The 24,392-nt window shown below is 41.3% G+C and overlaps 1 protein-coding gene across 2 annotated transcripts; it reads left to right on the forward strand.

Moving 5' to 3' along the window:
- The first annotated feature begins 1,122 nt into the window (after positions 1 to 1,122).
- On the forward strand, positions 1,123 to 24,068 carry LOC130683469 (leucine-rich repeat-containing protein 37A3-like). Of its 2 annotated transcripts, XR_008997230.1 has the most exons (11): positions 1,123 to 1,465; positions 4,245 to 4,316; positions 4,886 to 4,960; positions 6,892 to 7,010; positions 9,093 to 10,672; positions 11,035 to 11,136; positions 15,058 to 15,104; positions 16,435 to 16,483; positions 16,565 to 16,671; positions 16,781 to 17,533; positions 23,205 to 24,068. XR_008997230.1 is itself a non-coding variant. In XM_057501116.1 (10 exons), the coding sequence occupies exons 1-10, from the start codon at positions 1,446 to 1,448 to the stop codon at positions 16,902 to 16,904; spliced, it is 2,295 nt and encodes a 764-aa protein (XP_057357099.1). In that variant the 5' UTR covers positions 1,123 to 1,445; the 3' UTR covers positions 16,905 to 19,749. The 2 variants fall into 2 exon arrangements, 1 of the variants encoding a protein (XP_057357099.1); XM_057501116.1 differs by lacking the exon at positions 23,205 to 24,068 and having other exon boundaries at positions 16,781 to 19,749.
- Positions 24,069 to 24,392: the final 324 nt, after the last annotated feature.

A 24,392-nucleotide genomic window follows, 5' to 3' on the forward strand; every position in this document is an offset into this window, starting at 1 on the left:
AATAATAGAAAGTATAATTCTGAATTAGTTTAAAGTAATTATTAATTAGAGGAGTAACTTCCTTTCAAATTATGTGAAAGACATCTTTTATTTTTTCTGGTGTTGAAATGGCCTAGACAGAATAAAACCAGAAAGGTTTGTAAATGTGAGAATATTCCTTTCAATATTGGAAATTATATATGGAGATAAAAACTTTTGAGCTCCTACTATGGAACTTGATGGGACCACAAAACTTGATCTAATCAGTCCTTCTGCTCTCAGGAAGGATTATCTCAACAATCTCTCAAGATCTATGGTTGTATATTTTATTTATGAAGATAATGAAAGTGAGACTTAGGTGAGGGCAGGGATAGGGGCTCTGGAAGGTTCACATAATAATTTCTAAGGTGTAGAGTTTAGATAAGAGCTACTTATTCAATGTGATTATTCTGACCTCTACTAGTTATCTCTGCTAATTAGATATCTGATAGCTGAGACAATATTTTTCCTTTTCCTTTTTCCTTTTCCTAGAGATTTATCCTGCAATAAAATACTATCTATTGAAAGACGTACATTCGAATCACTACCTTTTCTGCAGTTTATGTGAGTTACAAATACAATTTAATTGTGTTTGGAATTTTTATAAACTTAATTGTAAACCTCTTTGTTATTCATTTTGAAATATTGAAATATTTAAAATGGAGAGCTACTAAAATTATGTGGCCACATCCTTTTTGTGTCTAGGAAACCCTGGTGTAAGAATTATCATATGGATCAGAGTGACTCATTCTAGAGCAGCGGTCCTCAAGTAGGGTAATTTTGTGCCCAGGCGACACTAGGCCATGTCTGGACACATTTTGGTTGTTAGAACTGTAGGTATGCTGCTGGCTTCTGGGGGGCAGAGGCCGGAGATGCTGCTCAACAGCCTGTAGTGCCCAGAACAGCGCCCACAGCAAGGATTATCCAGCCCAGAATGTCTACAGTGCAGTCATGGAACCCTTTTCTAGAGAATTAAGGATCACTTAGACGAGTGTGTTCTGAGTACTTATTCCTTTGTATCTAGCAATACATGTGTAAACATGGAAGTATAAATCTTTATACACATATACTTTATGTATTTTATTCATATTTTCTGTCATAATACCACTGATACCAGGAAAAAACCTCGATGTCAATTACTAATCCATCTTTCTCTTTTTTATAAAACAAGTATACTTGATAGACAATCTTTTTTTTCATACAAATGTTAAAAATAAAACAAATATCTTCCATAGTGAGATTTCTTTAGTGTACGAGGAAGTATTGAGGTTATGCTTCATCATATACAGATTAGAATCCCTGCCAAGGGATAAATGTTCTGAAATAATTTTTTTCTTCTTTTTCTTGTATCTTTTTTTTTCTGTAGAAATCTTGGTTGCAATCTCATTACAGAACTGAGCTTTGGAACATTTCAGGCCTGGCATGGAATGCAGTTCTTACACACATTGTAAGTGAACTAGAAGATGAATAGGTGTAAAAAAAACGATGTGTAAAAACATGATACAGTTACTGGTTAGCAGCGGGTAAGCTCAGTATGAGCTCTGAAAAATTGTGTTAAGATCCATTTTTTTGCGATGAGGAAACGAAGGTACAGAGAGAGGGGCCAGGAGACTTGTCTGAGTCATACATGGCAGGCTCCGCTTTCCTGATCTTTCGCACAGGCAACAACCGCACTCCAGCATGTAACACCCACGCCAGCATTGTCACGGGGATCCACGAACGTGACGCTGTCCATGGTGGGTGGGCCTCACAGTTCCACTTCTGAACCTGTTTCCTGCTCTGGGAACACAGCGCTGAAAGAACTAGGTTTAGCACAAAGTTCTCCAGGGAGCAAATGGTGTCGGTGCTTCCTCAGCCATCAGCTTCTTTTAAATGAAAGGAGTTCTGAAAACTTGCCACAGGGATCTTCTCTCCCAATCACCCAGAAAAATACCTTTCAAACTGTGTTCACCTCTGATGTGAATTATCTGTGAGCAGTAGGAACCTTTGAGGAATGGAAAAAGATGTTTGTGTTAAGCTGTTGTGTGCAAAATAGTCATAAAGAAAATACATTGCTGTAGCCTCATTCCATATACTTTCTTTCCTGACTATCCAATAAGGAATGGGGCTTTTCCTCCCTTTTGCTTGAGTGCTCTGTGACACAGGCAAATCACTGGGTTTCATAGTTTTCAGTGAATGAATCTTGTATTTCTTTGGCTAAATTTTTCCCTAAGACTTATTCTTTGTGATGCTGTTAGACTTGGAATTGTTTTCTCAATTTCATTTTTGGATTGTTCACTGCTAGTGTACAGAAATACAGCTAATTTTTGCTTACTCATTTTGTCTTCCACATCCCTGCTGACCTCATTGATTAGTGCTGATGGTTTTCTTCTAGATTCTCAGGAATATGTCTCATGAGCCTCCAGTTTCCCAGGAATGTGTTGGAGCCTTTCAAAGTCTCTGTGAACATCTCCTCCTTCAGCTTGTCCTTTTAAGCTTTCTGGTTGGACTATTTTTTGTCCACTGCCTCACACACCTACCACATTAAACCATTTACCTGTAATTGTTTTAAAAAATGCCCCCCTGAGGAGAGGCTTTTAGCACTAGGCAGCTCCCAGTCAGGTCAAAGGCAAGCCTTTCAGGTAAGGTCCTCCAGGGAACCACAGACAGTAACACGGAGACAAGTCTTTGGGAAGGAGGCTCTGAAGGACCTCGGGCTGTTTCTCAAAGCTACCCCCGGACAGAGAGCAAAGGTCTAGGAGAAGTTAAAGCAACACAGGTCTCACTGTTTGTAGAGAAATTAATGTTTTTCTTGAATAAATGCTCCCCACATTGCTGTAAGCCCACTGATTAAATATCCAGAGTTCGGAAAAAGCTGGTTTGGCCATTTCTGCTAGCTTTTTGTTGTTGTTGTTGCTTTTATAGGATAAATTTTCAGATGTCCTTACTCCATCATTTTCACTGATTCTCCTGCAACATGGTTTTAAGTCTCTAAAGTCTCAATGACCACAGGCTAATTGGATATTTAAGCATGGGAGATGATTAGGGAAAAGGAATAAGAAGAGAAAATGTAATTCTCATAGAGGTTTCCCAGATGGGTAGATCAAGTTTGAAAAGCTATTTCTGTATTTAGTGCTCTCAAAATTGAGGTTAAAGTAAAAGCTGTCTTAAATCCCTTTCTTCCATACAAGTTAAACCCAGGCTTTGGAACCAGAACTGAGTTCAGACTTCAGTTCTGCTTCTTAGTACTAGCTTGATGATTTAGGACAAGTTATATAACCTCTCTTTACCTCAGTTTCCTCACTTGTAAAATGGGGTAATAATAATAATAATATCTATCACAAGGTTATTGTGAGGATTAAATGTGAAAAGCTGATCACAGATGCCTGACAGCCCAATAGGTATTAGTTGTGATAATATTCTGCAAAATGTACTAATGATTCTTGAGTAGAAGTTAATTTTCAAGAAGATTTTTCCTTCCTGTTTTTTTTTTCCCTTTGGTCTGTTGTTTGTTTTAAAGACTTGAGAAGAAAATCTCAGCATTTTGGAATAAAAGTTTGCATCAGAAATGAATTTGTTCATTTTATTGATGTGTAAGCAAAATGTTATTTATTTATTCAAAAAACTTTTATTAAATACCTCGTAAACATCAGGCACCATGTCAGGCACAGGAGTGACACTGACAGTAAAGTGTGGTCCCTGCCCTCAAGGAGCTGACAATCCAGGAGACTGACAAGTGAACAACAGGTGATTGCGTGCAGTGTAGACAAAGCTGTGACGGGAGCAGGGGTTTTACCATCTCCTCTCAGGTTTACCCCTTTCTCTTTGGATCCAAAAGCAAGGAACTGGTCCTGCTGTCAATGCGTGGTTTAAACTGTGGAACTGTTTTAATTTCCAGAACTGAAAGAAAAGCACCTTGAATTACGGAGGACCTAGGAATACCATTTCCTACAGAGCAAGGGGATTTCCTCCCAGCATAGTCACTTTGTGGGATTCTCAATCTGAAAAGTTTTTGCTTTCCACTTTTTTCTGTGTTTTTCCTCTTTCTCTTCTCCCCTTTATCATCTAGAGACCTATGTAGGTAGTTCCCAAAGTAAGAGTGCTTTACAGATTCTAAGTGTGATTTATAGGTAAAGACAGATAACGAATTTTTTCTTCTAACCTTTAAGTCCTATACCAAAAAAAAGAAAATGAATGTGCAAGTTTCGTGAAATGCAGATAATTTTAATTCCATTGCATTTTTTCAGAAACCTCAGTCATAATCCTCTGACAACGGTTGAAGATTCTTATTTTTTCAAATTGAGAGCATTAAAATATTTGTAAGTATTGCAACAATCTCATGGTTTATGAGATGATTTCTGCTCTTTTACTTTAATCGAAGATTAAGTATTTTGCATTTTGGCTAAAAAAGAATTTTAACTTTACCTGGGTTATTGAAATAAGAGTTTTGGGCAAAGAAAAGATTAAGAAAGAATGTACATGTGCAAGACAAGCTATCAGTCAAAGAGAGTGGTGCTGAAGAACGCACATAGATATGGAATGTGTAGATGCATGTAGAAATATAATTTGTCCGAGAAAGCAAAGAGGAATAAGGTGTATTTAAAAAGATAATAATAATCTAGAGTGGTAGGTACAGGTGAGAATGAGAAGCAGGGTGATGACAAAAAAGATCGTAGTGTTCAGGGCCAAGGTCGTTAATTTGATGATGCAAATAAATTTAAATTTCTTCAGTAATTTCTCTCTGGAATTATCATGTGTGGCAGGTAAACTCGAGCTGGCTACACAGAGAAGCCAAAACTGAAGTAATAATGTGTCATTAAGTATTTTTTTAAGTATAGGGCTTTTGTCTTTGGGTTCGTATCATAAACATTTGTGCTTTTTCCTTCAGAGACATGGGAAAAACCCAAGTGACACTTAAAACAGTTGAGAGCATCGTCATGATGAGCCCCAAGTTAGAAAAACTGTAAGTTGATTTTTCTTATATTTATTTTCTCTTAGTTGATTTTTTAAAGTTTCATTATTTTATTGAGTCAGGCTTATTGAAGTATGATTTTCATGTAACAAAATTGGCTTTCTAAGTGTACAGTTTGATGAATTTTAACAAATGTATAATTATGTAACCACCACCATTTGAAATGCAGAACTCGTGTTGTCTCCAAAAAGGCCCCTCATGGCCGTTTGCAGGCAAACCCCTCCTCCCACCACCAGCCCCTGGCCACCACCAGTCTGATTTTCATCCCTGCAGTGTTTGCCTTTTCCAGAAGGTCTTATCAGTGAACTCATATCGCATGTAACCTTTTGTGTTTGGCTCTTTTGACTTAGCATAATCTTTTTGAGAGTCATCCGTATTGTCACAGCTGTCCCTCCTTTTTACTGCTGAGTAGAGTTCCATAACAGTCATCAATTAACGAACATTTGAGTTGTTTCTAGTTTTGGCTATAAAAAGCTATGATAAACGTTCACATGCAGGTCTTTGTGCTGGGTATGTATTTAACTTCTGAAGAAACTGCTAAGCTGTTTTCTAAAGTAGCTGCACCATTTTACATTCCAGAAAGCAGTCCATGAGAGTTGGCTGTTGCTCCACATCTTCACCTGATCCTTATAGTCAGTGTTTTACAAATGTTAGCCTTTCTTGGAGGTGTGTGGTTGTGTCTCATTGTGGTTTTAATTTGCATTTCTCTAATAGATCTCTAATCTCTGATGATGTTGTCTATACATGTGCAGACATCTTCTTTAATGTCATGTCTGTTCAAATCTATTTTTTAATTGGATATTTATCTTACTGTTGAGTTTTAAGAGTGCTTTATATATGCTGGAAAAAGTCCTTTCTCTCAGATATGTGTTTAGCAAATATCCTCTCTCAGGTTATAGCTTGTCTTCAGTCTATTAAAAGTATCTCTGAAGACCAGACGTCTTTAATCTTTGAATTTTGATTAGCTCTGGTTTTTCTTACAGGTTTGTGCCTTTTTTGTGTCTTACCTAAGAAATCTTTGTCTGGGAACCCATTGCCAGTCCAAAGTCGCAAAGAATTTTTTCTCTTTTTTTTTCTTTCAATCAGTTGAATACTTGTTGGTTAATTAATTTAGGTCTATCTATGATCCATTTTTATTAGTTCCTTTTCACATATAATGTGAGGTAAGGGTCAAATTTCATTTTTTATCTTTGCAGTTTAAAAAATGTTTCTGTAGGGCTTTCTGACAATTTATTACAAAACTTACTGCACTGTAAATTGTGCCATACCCCTCCAATATGGAAAGCTAACAGAAATTTGGTATTATGCTAACTGATGGCCTTGCACAAGATTAGTACGGGAAAGGGCCCTGCATTTAGCAGTCTGCTCTCGCCATTTTTGTCAGGTCAGCTGAGAAATGACTGTCTTCCCCTCACCGTCAGATCTACTGGCCACTGCTCTAGCCTCGTCTTCATCAATGTCCCACAGCGTCTGCCAGTCAGTCTGTCTCTTGTCAGCTACATGCCTTCCTCTCTGGGTATCCAAATAATTTCCCTATATACTTAAAATACTAATAGCACACTGAAGAAATTCCTATGCATAATGTTATCTAATGAAGAGTTGATATTCAGATTTCCTCAGTTGTCTCAATTATATCATTTATTTCTAACAGATCAGTGTCACCCAGTTCTAATCCCTATCACCTTCATTCTAGGCCTACGATACCCACTTCCATTCTTACCCTACTGTTAGGCATCTCTGTCCTCCTGTTGCTTACAGTATTCAAGAACAGCGGTTGGCCAGCTCATCCCTACCCAACTTCACAGGCCATATGTTCCAAGAACTCCTTTTGCACAGCCCTGTGGGTGGCCTGGGCCTGCCTCTTCTACCTAGTCAAGTAACTCCTTTCCCACTGATTTAATTCTCCGTGTTTCAATTTATAGGATTTTACCAATCCATATGACCTGCTGCCTCTGCCAATTTAAAAGTAATATTGAGGTTTTCTATAATACAGTCAAGCTGCATTGTGACAGTGAATGTCTGACAAACATCGCATATTGTGGTGAGTTACCATTACCCTATGATGTTTTTATTAATGTTTTAACTATTAATTTTTAAACTAATGGTGTTAATTGCATTATTTTTATCAATTCATTAAGAGTTCAACTCCCTACATTTCTAAGAACTACTCCTTTGCTAAAAGTCAGATTCTCAGTTAACTTATTAAGCTAACAGTGACAGTGATCCACATACTTAAAGGAACAAGAGAAAGGAATGGAAGGGGAAAGAATGAACATTAGTGGCCACATCCTGTGTACTGTGCTCTCTGCCTGGTGCTTAACCCCTGAATGAGAACTTACTCACACAAGTATTACAGTTCACAATCTGATTTTATATGCATTAGGTCTCACGTGCCCTTTGTCTTGTAGGACAAGTATAGATATATTTTTGTTTATTTTGTTTTTGCAATTTTTATAGAGGAGTACAAGTAGTGCTATTTTATGAAAGTTTTCTTTGGAACCTGAGAGTTTCTGGTTCTATAACCAGAAGCTGCTCTCAGCCCACTTAATGGATGGGAAGGCTCTTCTGTTCTTAGACTGTCCAACTCTAAATTTGCTCTGAACTGAAGCCTTTCTATCCCCAAAAACACTCAGGTGCTTTTAAGTATTTTTCTATGTAGTAGGTTTTCTTGGCAGTAATGAGATGACTTCCAAAATATGCTTTCATGCTCAGATAGCTTGAATACAGGTCTCTGGGGCACATCATAAAATGATCTGGGGCACATCACAAATAATACTTTGCTTCTTCTATAAATACAATGTTGCTTATTTAAAATAAAAAATTTTTTTGCCAGTTATATCATTCCCTTCTCCCACTAAAGGTGGGCAAAACAGGCATTTTCATTCTACTTCTATAGGTGAGGAAAAATGAGATCCAAGTGTTATATATTGTAGCCTAGTGCTCAGGTCTGCTAGCCTCGGTTTGGGGCTCTCTGCAGGCCCATGCTCCTCCTTCCTCACGACCCTTACCTCCTCCTCTGACCCTCACCACCACCACCAAAAATACTTGTAATTCTGGAAAATAAACCCAGCTGGCCAGTGAACTTGTGCAGGTGCCCTTGGCCTTCACGTAGTCAGAAGCTTTGGATGGTTCCCCAAGTAAAGCTGGAAATACTAGAAATGAAATTAAATGAAAGCAAAGCAGGCATCTGAAAAAATTTTGTTTTTTCCCTTTTGCATTTTAGGACCTCAAGTATTGTTCCATTGATTAATTGAATGTTCCACATTGATATAACAACCTGACAGCTCTCTTAACCCACACCCCAGATCCCTGCTCAAATTTAAGCAAAGAGCCAGGGTAGACATGGTGTTTTTTAGTTTTTGTTTTTTCCCCCTGTATAGAGCCTTCTCTTATGGGGGCTGGGATATATGGAAGCAGGGACCAAGCAAAGGAATAGGTGCATAGGTGGAGAAGGGCATATGTAGAAGAGAACTTGTTTGCAGTGGGTGGTGGGGTGCTCATCTGTGATGGTAGCAAGAACAGGAACACACTGCAGAGGTGGAGAGAGAAAGCTGCACACTCCCCTTCCATCTGAAGCGTTACAGGATGGGGTATGTGAATGTGAGGAGTCACTGTTAGATCTGCAGAGAATCTAGCTGAGGGCGAGTATTTGTCTTCCAGCGTTGGCTTTTCTTGAGCACGGGACAATTGGCCGTTGGGGACCAATGGAATAATCCTGCACGTAGTACTGTATTTTGCACTATGGAGTGTTCCTAGCAGGAAACGGCTCTTTCAAAAGACATATTCCTCTCGTTTTGTTGTTGCCGACCATAGGTTTAAGTTTGTATTTATTTTTCTCCAAATCGAACCTCAAATGTTTGTGATTCCTGATCTGTTTGAGTGAGATATATGGCTGTGGACTGACAAAAAGCTGTCTCATCAGTCTTTCATTATCAAAAGCAGTCTCTCCTTTTTTTAAAATTGAGGTATCATTGATATACAATCTTATGAAGGTTTCACATGATCAACATTGTGGTTCTGACATTCACCCATACTATCAAGTTCCCTCTGCCCACCCCCAACCCCATTGCAGTCACTGTCCATCAGCGTAGTAAGATGAACAGCAATCTCTTCTTTCTGACAGATGACGGAACATCTATAGGGGACCCAGAAGGGTCGTTCATGAAGGCTTTACAATCCCGGAAGAAGAGTAGCAGCCCTGAGCTGACTATCGAGCCAGAGAAGGCCGCCGCAGACAAAAATGCCATCAGTTTGTCAGCCTTCAAAAGTGAGCAAGAAGACTTTAGCAAGGAAAGTGCACTTAGCTACATATCATCTTATTTCTCTGGACAGATGGAAGGTGCAGAATCAGCATTATTACAATTCATTAAAACTTACAAACTTCTTTCAAACTTACAAGGAGTAGATGAGCCTGTGGGGCATTTGCGAAACAACGCAGAGAACACTTCTCTTCCACCTGGATCCAGCATTTCAGCTGACAAAAATAAACAGAAAATAATCTCTGTTCTGGAAGATATCATAGATGCCATGCCTCTATGTTCCAAACTTCTGAGTCCCAGATTTCACTCCCAAATCTCCACCAAAACATTGGAAACTGCCCTATTACAAGAAAACAGCCCACCAGAGATTCAGAGAGTAGGGAGGAGGCCGGGGCCTTTGAAGGTGGTCATCAAGGGCCCAAAGGGCATTCGGGAGAGGCGACGCAGACAAATGAGGAAGGCTGGCATCGACGGGAAGCAGAGGGCCCAGCTCCTTGCGGAGAGCACGGCCGAGGAAAAAGGCATCACGACCCCATCCCCAAGGGCGCCGGAGCAGCCTCATGTGGAGCAGCCCCCCAGGGAGACCGCAGGAAGCTCCTTCAACCCAGAGTCTTCATTCCGAGGGGAACAGGAGGCAGCCGTCCCTTCTGTCCAGTACTTGATGGGCAGGCCTCCTGCTTCCGATACTCCAAAATCTCTACCTGAGATTAAACCAAAATCAAAAGACCTAGCTGACAGTATTTTTGTTTTAGAAGCTGCAAGTGCTAGAATGAGAAATATGAAGGCTTCTGAACCAACCTCACACTTAAGAGAAAAGTACCTCTTTCCTGAATCTTTGCGGCAGGCGGGCCACAAAATCCTCAAGGCCAAAATGAGTAGACAGTTCAGCAGTAAAGGTTCACAGAATAGCCCGATGGTTGTGAACAAGCCTCCACTCACTGCAATGAGCCTTATAAACTCCCCTTCACAAGAGGCTTTTTCATCGTCAGAACTGACTTTTCAGAAAAATCATTTTCCAGATTTATTTTCTCTTTTGGATCCAACTCTCAAACTGACCGCAGAAGCACAACAGGAACACGACAATGTGGGCGCTGACTTACCCTCCACATCCACAGCCTTCCCTTTCCCAGGGAGCTCATCTCCAGGTGACCACCCCGAAGCTCAGCTAAACGAGCAGCTGCGGTCCCTCATCACCGACAGCGATGTGAGAAGGCTCATTTCTCGTGTTTGCTGGACTTTGAAAACGGGCTGCTCGGAGACCCACCTGAAACCAGCCTGTGCCAAGCTCATCTTCCAAACCGGCCTCCTGATGAAGCTTCTCAGCGAGCAGCAAGAAGCAACGGAGCCCAGGGCAGACTGGGATACAGACCAGAGGGAAACAGAAAACTACATCCACGAGAGTCCAGAAGCCCAGAGTGAACAGGAAGAGCAGGAGATCCATGAGGTGAGGATAACTCCCAAAACATGGCCCCCAGCCTGTTGGTCAGTTTGGGACATGGCATTGAAGCACCCCGGCAGGAAGACCACGGCCCCTAGTCGGTGTCTTGTCCTGGCCTGGGCCTTTGGGGAAGACAGGGATCTCCCACTGTGCTCATGTAGAGAATGATGCCACAACTGCTGGGGTAGGCGAGGAGGGGACCTAACACCCAAGGGAAACCAAGAAAATGCTGATTTATCATTAGCATTAGATTTGGTATGTTCTTGAAAAACATTTACACTGCTTGAATGAAATAATGAGATGTTATAAGAGCTTTTATCCTTTCCACCTCTTTGTTTTTGAAAAGTCTTTTTCCATTATTTATTCAGGTCCCGAAAGTTCTGGTGCATGGGTATCGAATCGAAGTCATCTTGGCATTGTCAGTGACAGGAGCAGTGCTGGTGTTGATTATAGCTTTCTGTCTCACTAAGGTAAGGACAATTAATTCAGGCTTCCAGAGGATAGTCTGTCTTTAGATTCAGAGTCCACAAACTGAAAATCAAAGCCTCTCTCTCACCTCTTACTACTTGATATTCCTTTTTAGTAACCAGGACCGACATATGCTTTATTCTCTTCCTGCAAAGTATATGCCAGATACTTTTAAAGGAACCCCCCTCGCCGGCGATCTCTGTGGAACTGACACCAGATAATGAGCCATTAGACTGTTTTGAGAGGTTTAAGAAGGCCAGAGTTGACATGACGGTAAAATATCTTCAACTCAAAACTAAGTCGATTTGACATCAGTCATTCCCTTTCTACCACTGATTTCTTTCCTTGTTGACTGGAATTATGAGGGATGTGTAATCTCCACCCTCATGAGCGATCAGTCACCCTGGAAGAAAGGACACGGCTAAAAGATAAAAGTGTGATCTTGTTGATTCACTAGATTTACTTAGCAACTTTCTTCCCCATCACGTAAGGCATTGTGGAAATAGGTTCAGTCAGATCACTGCAGCCAAAAGCCCGTGTCAGGGTTTCTAAAGCACTTGGTATTGACGGTCCTTCTGGAGCTGGCTTGCCTGCCTGCCTTTTGTGCAATAACGGAATGGTTTGTTACTTTTCCCAACAGGCAGGGCTGACAACAACAGAGTGATTTAATTAGCCGGTAATCCTGACTCTACCTGACGAACCCAACCTCATTTCCTATATGTACCTTTTCTACTGTCGCGGCAGCCCACTTTTCAGCCAGAGCAGCTCCCCAGGAAGCCCAGTCACATGCCCGTTCCTACTTTTGTCTGTTCCTTTGCCCATTTAAAATTCCCTTGTTTCGCCTTGTAGAAGTCCCTTGGGTCTCTGAAAGCCAACTCAAGTTCATGTTTCTTCATGAACCCTTGCCTAAATACTCCAGTCCTCCTGGTCCTAGTCCTTCTGTGAGACTTGTTAACATTTCTTAGAGGCCATGGTGAGGCATTCCTCTCCCCTGCAATGTTAATACGATAAGCAATTTTTTAAACGGCAGCTCCTCAAGAGAGAAACACCAAGGTCAACACATGGTGGAGCAGAGCAGAGATAGTTATTTTTATAGGGTTATAACAATTTATTTTCTTTACTGATCAGAACACAAATGTTGAAATATTTTTTCATAAACATGGAAACATTTAAGTGAACTAAATATTTGAAAGTGCACTTCTCCCTTTGGTACAATAATATAATCATTCAGTCTAGGGCAATAGAAAGCAAACAAGACCACAGCCTTGAGGTCAAAACTTCAGAGTAGAGATATTTAAGGACCAAATGGCTTCCTGGCCTATCTGTCTTGAGTAAAATCTGACTGGATGGATGAACTGCTAAGGAGAAACTTGTATCTGCAGGTCGCTTGGTCAGGTTGCTTTAGTGTGCCACAGAGGCCTCTCTCTGGTTGTGTAGACACAGCTAGTCTGTGTGTGGAACAGATATATTTCTCACTGTCAAGTCATACTCTGGCATTCTGACTCTTTATCAATCCTGTGATACTAATCAGTTGAGATTGCACTGAGTGAGTTCTCTCTTGGAGAGTCTCTGAGCCTAGGAGACTGGTAACCAGCATGGGGTCAGCTTGCCAAGGCCTCTGGGAAGGGAGTCATTGGCCATTGCCCAGGCAGTGACCGCTGTACCCCAGTTGGCAGAAGTCCTTTTGCTGTTTTGGAATTCATATAAGCTTCCATAGTGCTTTTAATGTCCATGTAGTTTAACCTTGCATTTATATATATGTCAGTATATATATGGTTTCATTGTTTCTTCTCCTCACTTAGATGATAAGCTTTTTGAGGACAGAGACCATGCAATGTTTTTCCTGTGGTAGACAATAATGGTGTTCAAGGGGGAAAGAGGAGGCAATGTCAGTTCCACAGTAAGGAACAATGCCACCTAACAATGATCTGAAGTAGCCTACGGAGTCCAGCAATAGACCGACCCGTGTGTTCCTAGGACTTTTGAAATGTCACCTTTTAATATTCTCATCGGTGGAAGAATTTAAATAAATGGTAATAGAACAGCTCCCTAACTATATGGGGAGGAGGGAGAAATAACAGCAGATCTCTATTTATCACCTTAAATAAACATATTTCAACAAAAAGAAAAGAAGAATCCATGAAAGTATTAGAAAAAAAATAGAAGCCATAGCAATATTTTTATATCTTGTGGTGGGAAAGAGCCTTCTAAGCCTGAGATGACAAGCAGATGTCTTTGATAGATTTGATCACCTTGCCTGCGACACCATTCGTAAACAGTACTGATTTATGCCAAACTTCAGACTACGTCTGCCATACATTTTCTGATTTAATTCCCACACTCCTGGGAGGATGGTATCACCGTGTCTCTTTCACAAAGGAGATCAACTTAAGGCTCCAAACAAAGGTAGAACCCAGTGGTGCTGAACTGCAACGTCTGTGCTCCTTCACCCACTGTTGTTTTTCCTCCTTGAAGATAAAAACCCTGAGAAATATTTGAAACATTGAAGTTCAGTGAAAGCCACTGAAAGGATTAGTATATTTAATGTAAAAGTTTTCTAAATCAAGGGGAAAAGACAAATGATCCAGGGGAGAGAAGGACAATGGCAAGAGCAGGAGGCGTGCCGGCCCCGCCGCCAGTCCCTCCGCAGGGCCCGGTGGGCGCAGGTTTGCAGGAAGGCCTCTGCCACCTGACGGTATAAAAACAGTGTCTGATATTTTCTTCTGGTTAACATGTGTTGTTGCATTTTTTACTCCATCTAGAATTTGTTTTATTTGCTGTTCAGTGAGGTTGAGGCAGAGAATCTAACTTTTTCTCCCACATGAAGATCCAATTGTTTTAAAATCCTGTATTGAATGCTTCATTTCTTCTTCACTGATCAAAAATACTGTCTGTATCTGGACTCTGTTCTGTTGATCCAGTTACTTTTCTTGTACTAGTAACACACTATTTAATTCCAGGTGCTTAATAACTTATTTTGACATCTGATAGAGTGAGCTCCTGCCCTTTGATCTTCTTCATACATTTCATAGCTTTTCCTTCATATTTTCTAATATTTTCCAGAAAAATACTAGCTGGCTAGATTTTAATTTAAAAATTATCATGGGATTTGAATAAGATTGCTTTATATTAGTAGGTAAATTTGAGGAGAACTTATATCTTTACAACAATTTAGGAATGTGGTATCTCGGGTCATGTATTCATGTCTTCTTAAAGTCCTCCAGAAGAGTTTTAATGTTTTCATCACATAGGTCTTAGACGTTTTTTGTTAAGTTTACCCTGAGGTACTTTATGCATTTTTGCTGATGTAAATGGGGTTTTCTTCCATTTTAAAATTAGTTATCCATGGTATATAGGAATGCTTTTGAGGTTTGTATATTGATCTCTTGATTTTGTATCTTAGTGAATTCTCATATTATTTCCAATAAAATTTTAGTTGATCCTCTTGGGCTTTTTAGGTAATTCATCGCTTCAAATGCAAATATGTTTGTCTCTTCCTTTACAATACTTCACTTTTCCTATCACATTGATTAGGACCTCCTCAACAATAATGAAAGTCGCAGTAATAATAAGCACCCTACTCTTGTTCTTTTCTTTTTTCCACTCTTGTTCTTGAATTTAAAACAGTGATGCTGTTTAGGATCCTTGTGGATAATTTCTGTTCCTAGTTCCAAGAGTTTTTATTAGGGATTATCTGTTGAATGTTATCTAAAACAATCAGTGAAATATATTGCAAGCTACCTGCACGATCTCAAGTTAGGTACTGTGGAGGAGTCCAAGGACAGTTAAATAGAACAGAATTCCTGTCCCCAAAACCGTTATCATCCCACTGGTAGATGAGATTTAAAATAAAAAGATGAATAAAGATTTGGAAATAGTGGTCATCATGATAGATAATCATATCATGTTTTCTTTCAAAACAGATGTGCTCCCGTAGAAGAGCAGCGCTGGATGAAGAAGGAGGCTCAGGGTAAATATTGATCTGGCTGTGTCAAAGTAGAATTTTAGAACTAGAGGAAAGCTTAGAACTCATCTGTTTCAATCACGTCATTTCACGGTGAGGAAACCATCAAAGGCAGGAAGAGTACTTACCCTACTGCCTCTCAGAAGCAGCTCCCCAGCCAAAGCTGAGTTAGAATGCGACTGGCACAGACGCATCTGCTGTCACGAGGCCTGGAAGGAAAGCGACTGGAGGGGGAAAGGTTTTGGTTGTACCTCTTCCTGCTGGGGGTGGACATGAGGCCTGGCCAGAGGACTGCTCAGAGGCTCTGGGGAAAGGGCAGAGAAGGCCACGTGGTCCTGGATGCTAGTCTCCTTCAAAGCTGATGGAAGGTCGAATATATGAGCCCTTCCTGTCAATCATCCCTTTGCATCCTACTGGCTTTAGGGTCCCCAGTGTCTGTTGCCTTTAACCAAACCTCACAGAATTTTAACTGGGAGAAACCTTGGTCAGGAGTTTATCTCTACTTCTTACAATAAAGAAATGGAGAAGGAGAAAAGGAAATGATCTTGCCCCATGGTCATTCTGAGAGTGAATTGCAGGAAGAAGACGGTTCCTTCCCACTGGGGACTTCTCCACTGGTCATTGTGCTTGGGCTGTGAGCTCCATTTTATGACATGACCCACTACACGTACCATACAGGCATAAGTAGTTTCTAAAACAAACTTATTATGCACTCTGATTTTCTTCTATTCCATTTGTACTCAAAAGAATATTTTGTGTTTCACTGCTGGCCATGACCTTTAAGCTGATTTCACAACCCATTCACTTGTCAGTGAGAGTCTGACACGTGAAAGTTAGTGAGCTAGTTGGACTCAGCAATAAGTTGGTGTGATTCAACCTGTAGGAGAAAGCAGTAGGGAAACGGAAGCACCTTCTCCCCCACCCACCAGCAAGTGACACATGTGGGACTGAGTCCAAAGGATACTGGTGTAAAATGCCTCTGGAGAGAGTGAAACGCTTCTGCCCGGTGTGCTTGAGCAGTTCGCTTACTGCACAAGGGCACTTGGCCAGTGGCCAAGAAGGTGAGTGGGGCTGAAATCCTGCCTACACTCCATGCCAAGCCACATACAAAGGTCTCCCCAGGGACACTGTGGGGCTATAAGGGACAGATACGGAGAAGTTCTGAAGCTCAGCATGCATGGAATGATTTTCAGGATCCCAGGTCTGTAGTGATTTTGCTTGTGGTGATGGACTGAGGTACCCATTTGGTCCTAATAAGTCAGAGATACACATTGTGAGAGACATGAAAAATAGCATGAATCACTAATTATTATCTGTGTGTGTGTTTTCCTCTAAGGGGCTTCTTTCCACTTCCTGATAAACCCTCAGAAGAGCGTAAGAATCAGGTAAATTTGAGGAGGATCAAGTACTGTGCTGGAGAAAGCAGGGGATGAATGGAATTAATGCCTCCTTTCTATTTTTTTTAGAAGGCCTTTTCCTGGAGAAGGCGGCTTTGGCTCAGGAATATGTACAGAACCGTCAGTCCCTCACATGAGAAAAACCTGACGCAGAAGCTACTTGAGAGGGATGGAAGGTAAAAGATTAGGGATAATTTAAAATTCTTACCTAAAATGAGGTAATAACAAAAAGTTTTACTATTCCTTTTAAGAGTAAAAGATTTGGCATTATTCTTCTTGTCCCAGGGAGCTCAGGGAAGTCGTAATAGAGAGGAATGTGACTTCAGGGTCGGGTGACAAAGGGAAGGGAGCGAAGCGCAAGATACCGGCACAGAGGAAGCCCCAGCCTGCCCCGGTCCACCTACAATAAAATGTATAATTCTCTCTCCTTGAAATGTGTAAGCTCATAACCAATCCTGGCCGTCTGGTAAGGAATTAAAGTATAAATTCTTAAATACTTACGTGCAAATAACAGGTGCCATAGGCATGAACAGCAGGGCTGCGGCCAGAATCCCTCGCTGCAGCCACTCCTTCTGCAGAGGTAATGCGGGCAAAGAAGGACAAATGACGTGTCCCTCCCTCATTTCACCAATATCATCAGTTCCTGGAAACTGGGAAACATATCATCCTCGAGGAGTGTAGATTATTAAGTCAAGGAAGTTTCTTCTGGGGCTCTCTCTCCCCTGGTTCATCAAGTACCAGTTCTTTACAACCTCCTGACCTCTGACCCACAGAGTATTGCCCACTTCTGGCCCCTCTCACAGGGTCCTTTGGAGGCCAACATGCAGCCTGTACATCTGCCGCCACAGAGGAGGAAAGAATGGCTTCCACCTCCTTTCTACCCTTCGGATTTCACACAAGTAAATTTTATTGGTGGAACCCTGCTGTCAAGGGAATCTGTGAAATGTTCCCGGGCTTCCAGCACCTGCAGAGAAGGCGGTAGAGATTGGTGTCAAGAGCCAACCAGTGCCACTCAGCATCCTCCATATTGCAGACACGGTGAGAAACCCCGCCTGTACTCGCAGGGATCATAGCATCCTTTTTCTTTGGAGGCTTAATGGGTGTTCCAGTCTTGGTAAAAGTCAGAAACCTGAAAGGTGTCATTCTAGCTGGAAAAGAGATGAGGTGCTGGATGCTGGTGACATGCACTTATCCCCGAGGTGACTGGAGAAACACTTTGAGTTTGTGAAAAATAAACTTTTTTCAGGAGTTATCCTGAAAGATAATAACGTAAAATAAGTAAAAGGCTAATAACAGACACCTTCCCTTGTCAAAAACAAACAAATCAGAGACTATTTTATGCTGTAAGGACAAATTTCAATCAGTGTTATACTATTGCAATGGTATGGGGGAAAGAGTCCATCATGAGCTGAACTCAAGTGGGATTTGCACAGAGGTGGTATTTTAAAAGGGACTGAGAGCACAGGCCAAGGTTGAACTGAGAAGAGGGCACAGAGCAGCCAGGCTAGACTCTGTTCAAGGAGCGTGTGTCACCTTCCAAACCCACAGACCCACTACAGCCTAACACATCTTTTTCCGTACCTCAAAGGTTCCTACTGCCCACAGATAATTCACTTCAGAGGTATATACTTTTTGAAAAATGATTTTCTGGGTTCCTGGGAAGAGAAGAGCCCTGTGGCACGGTTTACAAGGTGTATGAGTGTGTATACAAGCATTTACGGGGTGTGTACCTCCTCACTCCTCCTGATGCGACTGTTTCTTCCGGCCCCTCAGTGGTACCTCCTGGCCAGAGAAGGCCGGTGGTACATACACACATGGCTGAAAACATACTTCTGGCCCTTCTTGTATGTATACTGGCTAGTGGCTGCTCCTCCCTCTCCTGAGCCTTCTGAGAATCCAAGTTCTGCTTCTGAAGTGAGCCTATTTGCTCTCTCACCCCTGCTTATGAACCCAGTGAAGTACGTCACAGACAAATGCAGGTTCGGGTGGCAATAAAGCTGTCTGGAGCCTGATGGCTTAGTCTTGGTCCATAAGACACATCAAACTCCTCTTAATGTGGGCCTATAGAAATGAAGGTTTCAAGACTCATGTTTTTCCCTGATTATCTTCTGGCTGAGCTCTGCTCCTACATACACCATCATAATTGGGAACAATATTTCCAGACATGGTAGTCAAGAATTAGATTACCAATCCCTATGTTTATGGGCAACTGATTTTCAATATGGGCACCAAGACATTTCAATGGGGAAAAATTAGTCTTTTCAACAAATGGTGCCGGAATAAGTGAATAGTCCCACGCAAAACAATGAAGTTGAGCCCCAACCTCACACCATATAAGAAAAGTTAATTCAAAATGTGTCAAAGACCTACAGGAAAGAGCTAAAGCTAAAACTCTTGGGAACAGGTGCAAATCCTCATGTCTTTGGCTCAGACAATGGTTTCTTAGATATGACATCTAATGCCTAAGCAACCAATAAAAAATAGACAAGGTGGACTTCATTAAAATAAAATCTTTTGTGCTTCAAAGGGCTACTATCAAGAAAGTGAACAGACAAATCCATTTCCTATTCTAATAGGAAAAATATTTGCAAACCGTAGCATGTACCTGATAAGGGTCTAGTATCCAGGATACATAGAGCTCTTACAACTCAGTAACTAAAAAAGGCAAATAACCCAGTCTAAAAATGGGCAAAGGATTTGGAGACATTTCTCCAAAGATATACAAATGGCCAATTAGTACATGAAAAGATGCTCAATGTCATTAGATAGTAGTGAAATAGAAAACCATAGGGAGATACTACTTTACACTGAGTAGGATGACTGTAATTAAAAAAAAAAAAGACTAGCAAGTGTTGACAAAGATGTGGAGAAACTGGAATGCTTACACATGGCTGGTGGAAATGTAAAATGGTGCAGCCCCTGTGGAAAACAGTTTGGTAGTTCCTCAAAAAGTTAAACACAGAGTTACCATGTGACTCGTGTATGTATGTGTGTACCCAAGAGAATTGAAAACATGTCCACACAAAAGCCTGTACCTGAATGTTCATAGCCACATTATTCATAATAGCCAAAGAACGAGAGAAAAAATGCCTATTAACAGGTGAATAGATAAATTGTGGTATTATCTATACAATGGAACATTATTGGCCATGACATATGCCATCACATGGATGAACCTTGAAAACACACTAAATGAAAGAAGTTGGTCACAAAAGGTCACATATTGCATGATTCCATTTATACTAAATGTCCAGAATAAGAAAACCCATAGCTACTGGAAAAGGGACTTCCTTACAGGGTGATGAAAGTGTGCGTGAATCATGTAGTAGTGATGTTGCACAACCTTGTAAATATACTAAAAACCACTGAAATGTATACTTTAAAATGGTGACTTTTATGGCATTTGAAGCATATCTCAATAAACAAAGATGACCTATCAGAGAAAAGTGTGTGTTTGTGGAATCGCAATGGGGGTGGCAAGTGGGTGCTGGTTCTTACTCTCAGGCCTCACTCCCTCCACAAAAAGGTGGATGGAAGTCCAGGAGTGCAGCATACATGGAGTCAGCGACAGTGAGCTCTGACAACAAAGGGGGAGCTTCCTCAGGCGGAGAAGGGAGAGACATGTGCCACCAATTGTATGTGCCCAAACCAGTGAGACACAATGGGGTCGCCTACTGTAATGAACGAGGGAGGCAGGTTTTTGACAAATGTCCCCTGTGAGGTCCCAGCTCTTCGTGGACTCCAGGAGGCTGTGTAGTGAGGAGTTAAGAGCAAGACTCCAGAGTCCACCTGGCCTTGGTGAGCACACTGCTGTGGCCCCACAACAGTTCCCAAAGCTCATGGACTTCCCTTATCTGTGCAACAGGCATGGTGACAGCACCCACCTCTTATGACAGTGACAAAGACTACATGAGATAATATAGGTAAAATGCTTAGTTGAGTGTTTAGCACAAAGTAAGTTTCCCATAAACATTAACCTCAACTTGCTCCTGCAGTTGTTTTTATTATCATTGATAAGACTGCCTAGCCTCCGCGTATGCAAATGTAAGAATGTAAGCAAAGGAGCAAAATTATGGCAATAGCATAACCAAAATGGTTATCAATTATAAATGAGTCCGAATCTATAGAAAGACTTTAATGACAGAGTAGACTGGTTGTTAGAATAAGTGGGTCACTTACTGCCTAAAGAAATGCCACCAAACAGTAAGAAGCTTGTGTGATAAATTACAGAGTTTCCAGCAATTCAAAACCAAGGTCAAGGTGAAGTCATGTTGACAGAGCTTTACCAGAATCAGGAGGGGTCTTCAGGGCCTAATGAGAATAGGACATGTAAATCAAGTGGAAACTAGTACTAGAGGTAAGATTTTGAAGGAAAGATAAGGAAGGGAGAGAGGGAAGAAAGTTTAAAAATTTGCAACATAGAAATGAAACAATGAAACTGCTACAGTCCCACTTCTGCTGGGTCAGAGCAGTGTTTCAAAATGTTTCTGTTCAGGATTTTTAAAACTTTGTGCTTTCATTTAGAAAACAATCTGAAAACAATATACATATTATGTACACATGTATATATGTGTATATGAGTAAGTGAAATAAACAAAAAGCATGGCCTAAGAGTCTGGGTGATGACCTCATAAAGTACCCCTGCCAAGTGATTGTGATTCTGAGCCTGCGGTTTTCCTGAACATGAGGACTATCCAACTGGCAGTACATGCCATGTACTATTTGGCATTCATATACCTAAAGCACAGAGCAGGGCTGCATAAGCATAATCATTTCCAAGGGAAGGCCTCGTGACAATGACATCTGTCAAATCTTACCAAGGTTTTGCAGCAGTGTGTATAGAGACAGGTAGTGGGAGAACTGTGGTCACAGGTACCCAACAGTAAAATGAGAATGACACCACCCACTGAACACCCACCAGGTGTCAGGGGCTGCTCTAAGCACTTTACATGCCTTAAGTCATTTACTCTTCCCAGCATTCCTACCCCCATTTTATGGAGGAGGACATCAAGGTCAGAAAGGTTGAGTAACCGCCCAGTGTTGAAAAGATGATTAATGAAAGACTCAGGGGTTCTGGCTCCTGAGTCCACATTCATTTTTTTTTAAATTATTCATTTATTTATTTTATTAAAGTATTACTGATATACACTCTTATGAAGGTTTCACATGAAAAAACAATGTGGTTACTACATTCACCCGTTATCGTGTCCCCCCACCCCATTGCAGTCACTGCCCATCAGTGGAGTAAGATCCCACAGAGTCACTATTTGCCTTCTCTGTGTTACACTGTCTTCCCCGATGCCCCCCACACCATGTGTGCCAATCATAATACCCCTGAACCCCCTTCCCCCCCCCCACCTTTGGTAACCACTAGTTCCTTCTTGGAGTCTGTGAGTCTGCTGCTGTTTTTTTCCTTTAGTTTTGCTTCATTGTTATACTCCACAAATGAGGGAAATCATTTGGCACTTGTCTTTCTCTGCCTTATTTCACTGAGCATAATACCCTCTAGCTCCATCCATGTTATTGCAAATGGTAGGATTTCTTTCTTTCTTATGGCTGAGTAGTATTCCATTGTGTACATGTACCACCTCTTCTTTATCCATTCATCTACTGATGGACACTATAGGTTGCTTTTCCATATCTTGGCTATTGTAAATATTGCTGCGATAAACATAGGGGTGTATATGTCCTTTTGAATCTGAGAAGTTGTTTTCTTAGGGTAAATTCCTAGGTGTGGAGCTCCCTCTCCCTGGTCAAATGGTATTTCTATTTTTAGTTTTTTGAGGAACCTCCATATTGCTTTCCACAGTGGTTGAACTAGCTTACATTCCCACCAGCAGTGTAGGAGGGTTCCCCTTTCTCCGTATCCTCATCAGCATTTGTGGTTCCTTGTCTCTCCTAGTCAGTTGGCCATCCTAACTTGAGTGAGGTGATATCTGATCGTGGCTTTAGTTTGCATTTCCCTGACAATTAGCGATTTTCATGTGCCTGTTGACCATCTGAATTTCTTCTTTGGATAAGTGTCTGTTCAGATCCTCTGCCCATTTTTTAATAGGGTTATTTGTTCTTTGGGTGTTGTTGAGGTGTGGGAGTTCTTTATATATTTTGGATGTTAACCCCTTGTAGGATATGTCATTTACAAATATATTCTCCCATATTGTAGGATGGCTTTTTGTTCTAATGGTGTCCTTTGCTCTACAGAAGCTTTTCAGCTTGATGTAGTCCTATTTGTTTATTTTCTATTTGGTTTCCCTTGCCTGAGGAGATGTGTTCTTTTTGTAACCCAATGTGCCCCACCCCTTTCAACATTCAGTACAAGGTTTCCCAAATGATCTCCATATTACAGTCTCAGGCACTTGCCCTACAACTGAGAGGGGCCCAGGAAGTCTGGAATTTTAACAATCACACCAGGTGATCCTTACCAGGCAAATTTGAAAACACTGGTTAGGTACCTTTGGATGAGCAGAGGTTTGTTTTACAGACCTCTGAGTTGTGTGGCTGGCAACTGCCACTCTTTGGGGGAGGCACCAGCACAGCTTCTCACAGTGGCCTGTGGGGATATGAGGGAAGAGGAATTCTCCCTTCCTAATAGTGCTGCTCTGTTGCGGAGTTCTCTGAGATGTCTGCACTCCACTCCCTCTTCATATTTCATGGAGTTAGTGAAGAGCTTTTGCATCTTTTACTTGCCCACCGCCGTCTTCCTCTCTAGGTGTAAGTTCAGGTGGCTGGGCCAAGAAACCACCTATAACTAACACAAGAGGCTTTGCTGCCAAGAGTGACCCCTCCCCAGGCTGCCACGTGGAAAATGTCTCACGTACAGTGTGGAAAACTGCGGAGTGGGAAGGGGCCTCCAGAACAACCAACCCGAACAGGATACAAAATGGAATGTACACTATGATTACAGCTCTGCTAAAATATATCTGCCGATGGACTAACACTGGAAATGAGTAAGCAAAAATGAAAACGACTGTGTGATCCTGGGGTAAGAATGGGGATGAGTTTTCTTTTGCTCTGTTTTTTAATGTTTCTGTAGTGTTATTAGAACAATGTATGTTGACAGATGTTAACTAGACTTATTGCTGTGATCATTTTGCAATACATAAAAATGTTGAATCACTATGTTGTACAACAATGAAACTATTATAAGCAAGCAGGAAGACACTCAAGGAATACACATGCAACAAAAAAAGTGAAAGAAACAGGAGGTGAGAAGCTAAGAATTCAGGGTAATGTTTTTGTGAGCCTTTTTAGATTAGATGATCTGGAAAGTTTCCTCTGTGGGGAAGTGACATTTAACATGAGATGTGAATGACAAGAATGAGGCAGTTTTTGCAAAAATCAAGGGAAAAGCATTCCAAGCAGACAATAGCTAGTGAAAGGCTCTGAAGCAGACACACAGTAGGTCTAGAAACAGTAAGGTCAGGGAAGCAGGCAAGGAGCAGCTCAGGGAGCCTTTATAAGGCAGGTCAAGGAGTTTGGGTTTATTTAAGTGCGACAAGAAGACACTGAAAGAATTTAAGCATAGTCATGACTATGATGGCTGCTGTAAAGAGAATGGATTTTCCAAGAAAAAGAATGGAAGTGGGAAACCAAGAATTAGGAGACTTGGGTTTAGTCCAGGTGGGAAGTGATGGTGGCCTGCACCTATGTGGTAGTAGTGGAGATGGAGGTTAAGTGGACAGATACATGTTTTGTAAGTAGACAGGATTTGTGGGACAGATTGCATGGGTGGTAGTGAGCAGAAGCTAATTTCCCAATTTTTGCCTTGAGCAGCTATGGAGATGGTGGTGCACTGTGCCAAAATGGGAAAACTGGGAAGGGGCAGTCCCAGATGTTGAGGGCTCTGTGTAGGTACCTCCGATACCCATGCAGAAACAACAGACAGCAAACTGGGAAT

This window comes from Manis pentadactyla, chromosome 4, assembly GCF_030020395.1.
Source record: "Manis pentadactyla isolate mManPen7 chromosome 4, mManPen7.hap1, whole genome shotgun sequence".
Classification (NCBI taxonomy): Eukaryota; Metazoa; Chordata; class Mammalia; order Pholidota; family Manidae; genus Manis; species Manis pentadactyla.

What these genes read in the sequence shown, in the direction of transcription:
- LOC130683469 (XM_057501116.1), top strand. Translation starts at nt 1,446, where the DNA reads ATGCAGTTCTTACACACATT. An exon ending in AGCCCCAAGTTAGAAAAACT is followed by an intron (nt 4,961 to 6,891) that starts GTAAGTTGATTT and finishes TTCAATTTATAG; the next exon opens with GATTTTACCAATCCATATGA. An exon ending in CTACTTGAGAGGGATGGAAG is followed by an intron (nt 16,672 to 16,780) that starts GTAAAAGATTAG and finishes TTCTTGTCCCAG; the next exon opens with GGAGCTCAGGGAAGTCGTAA.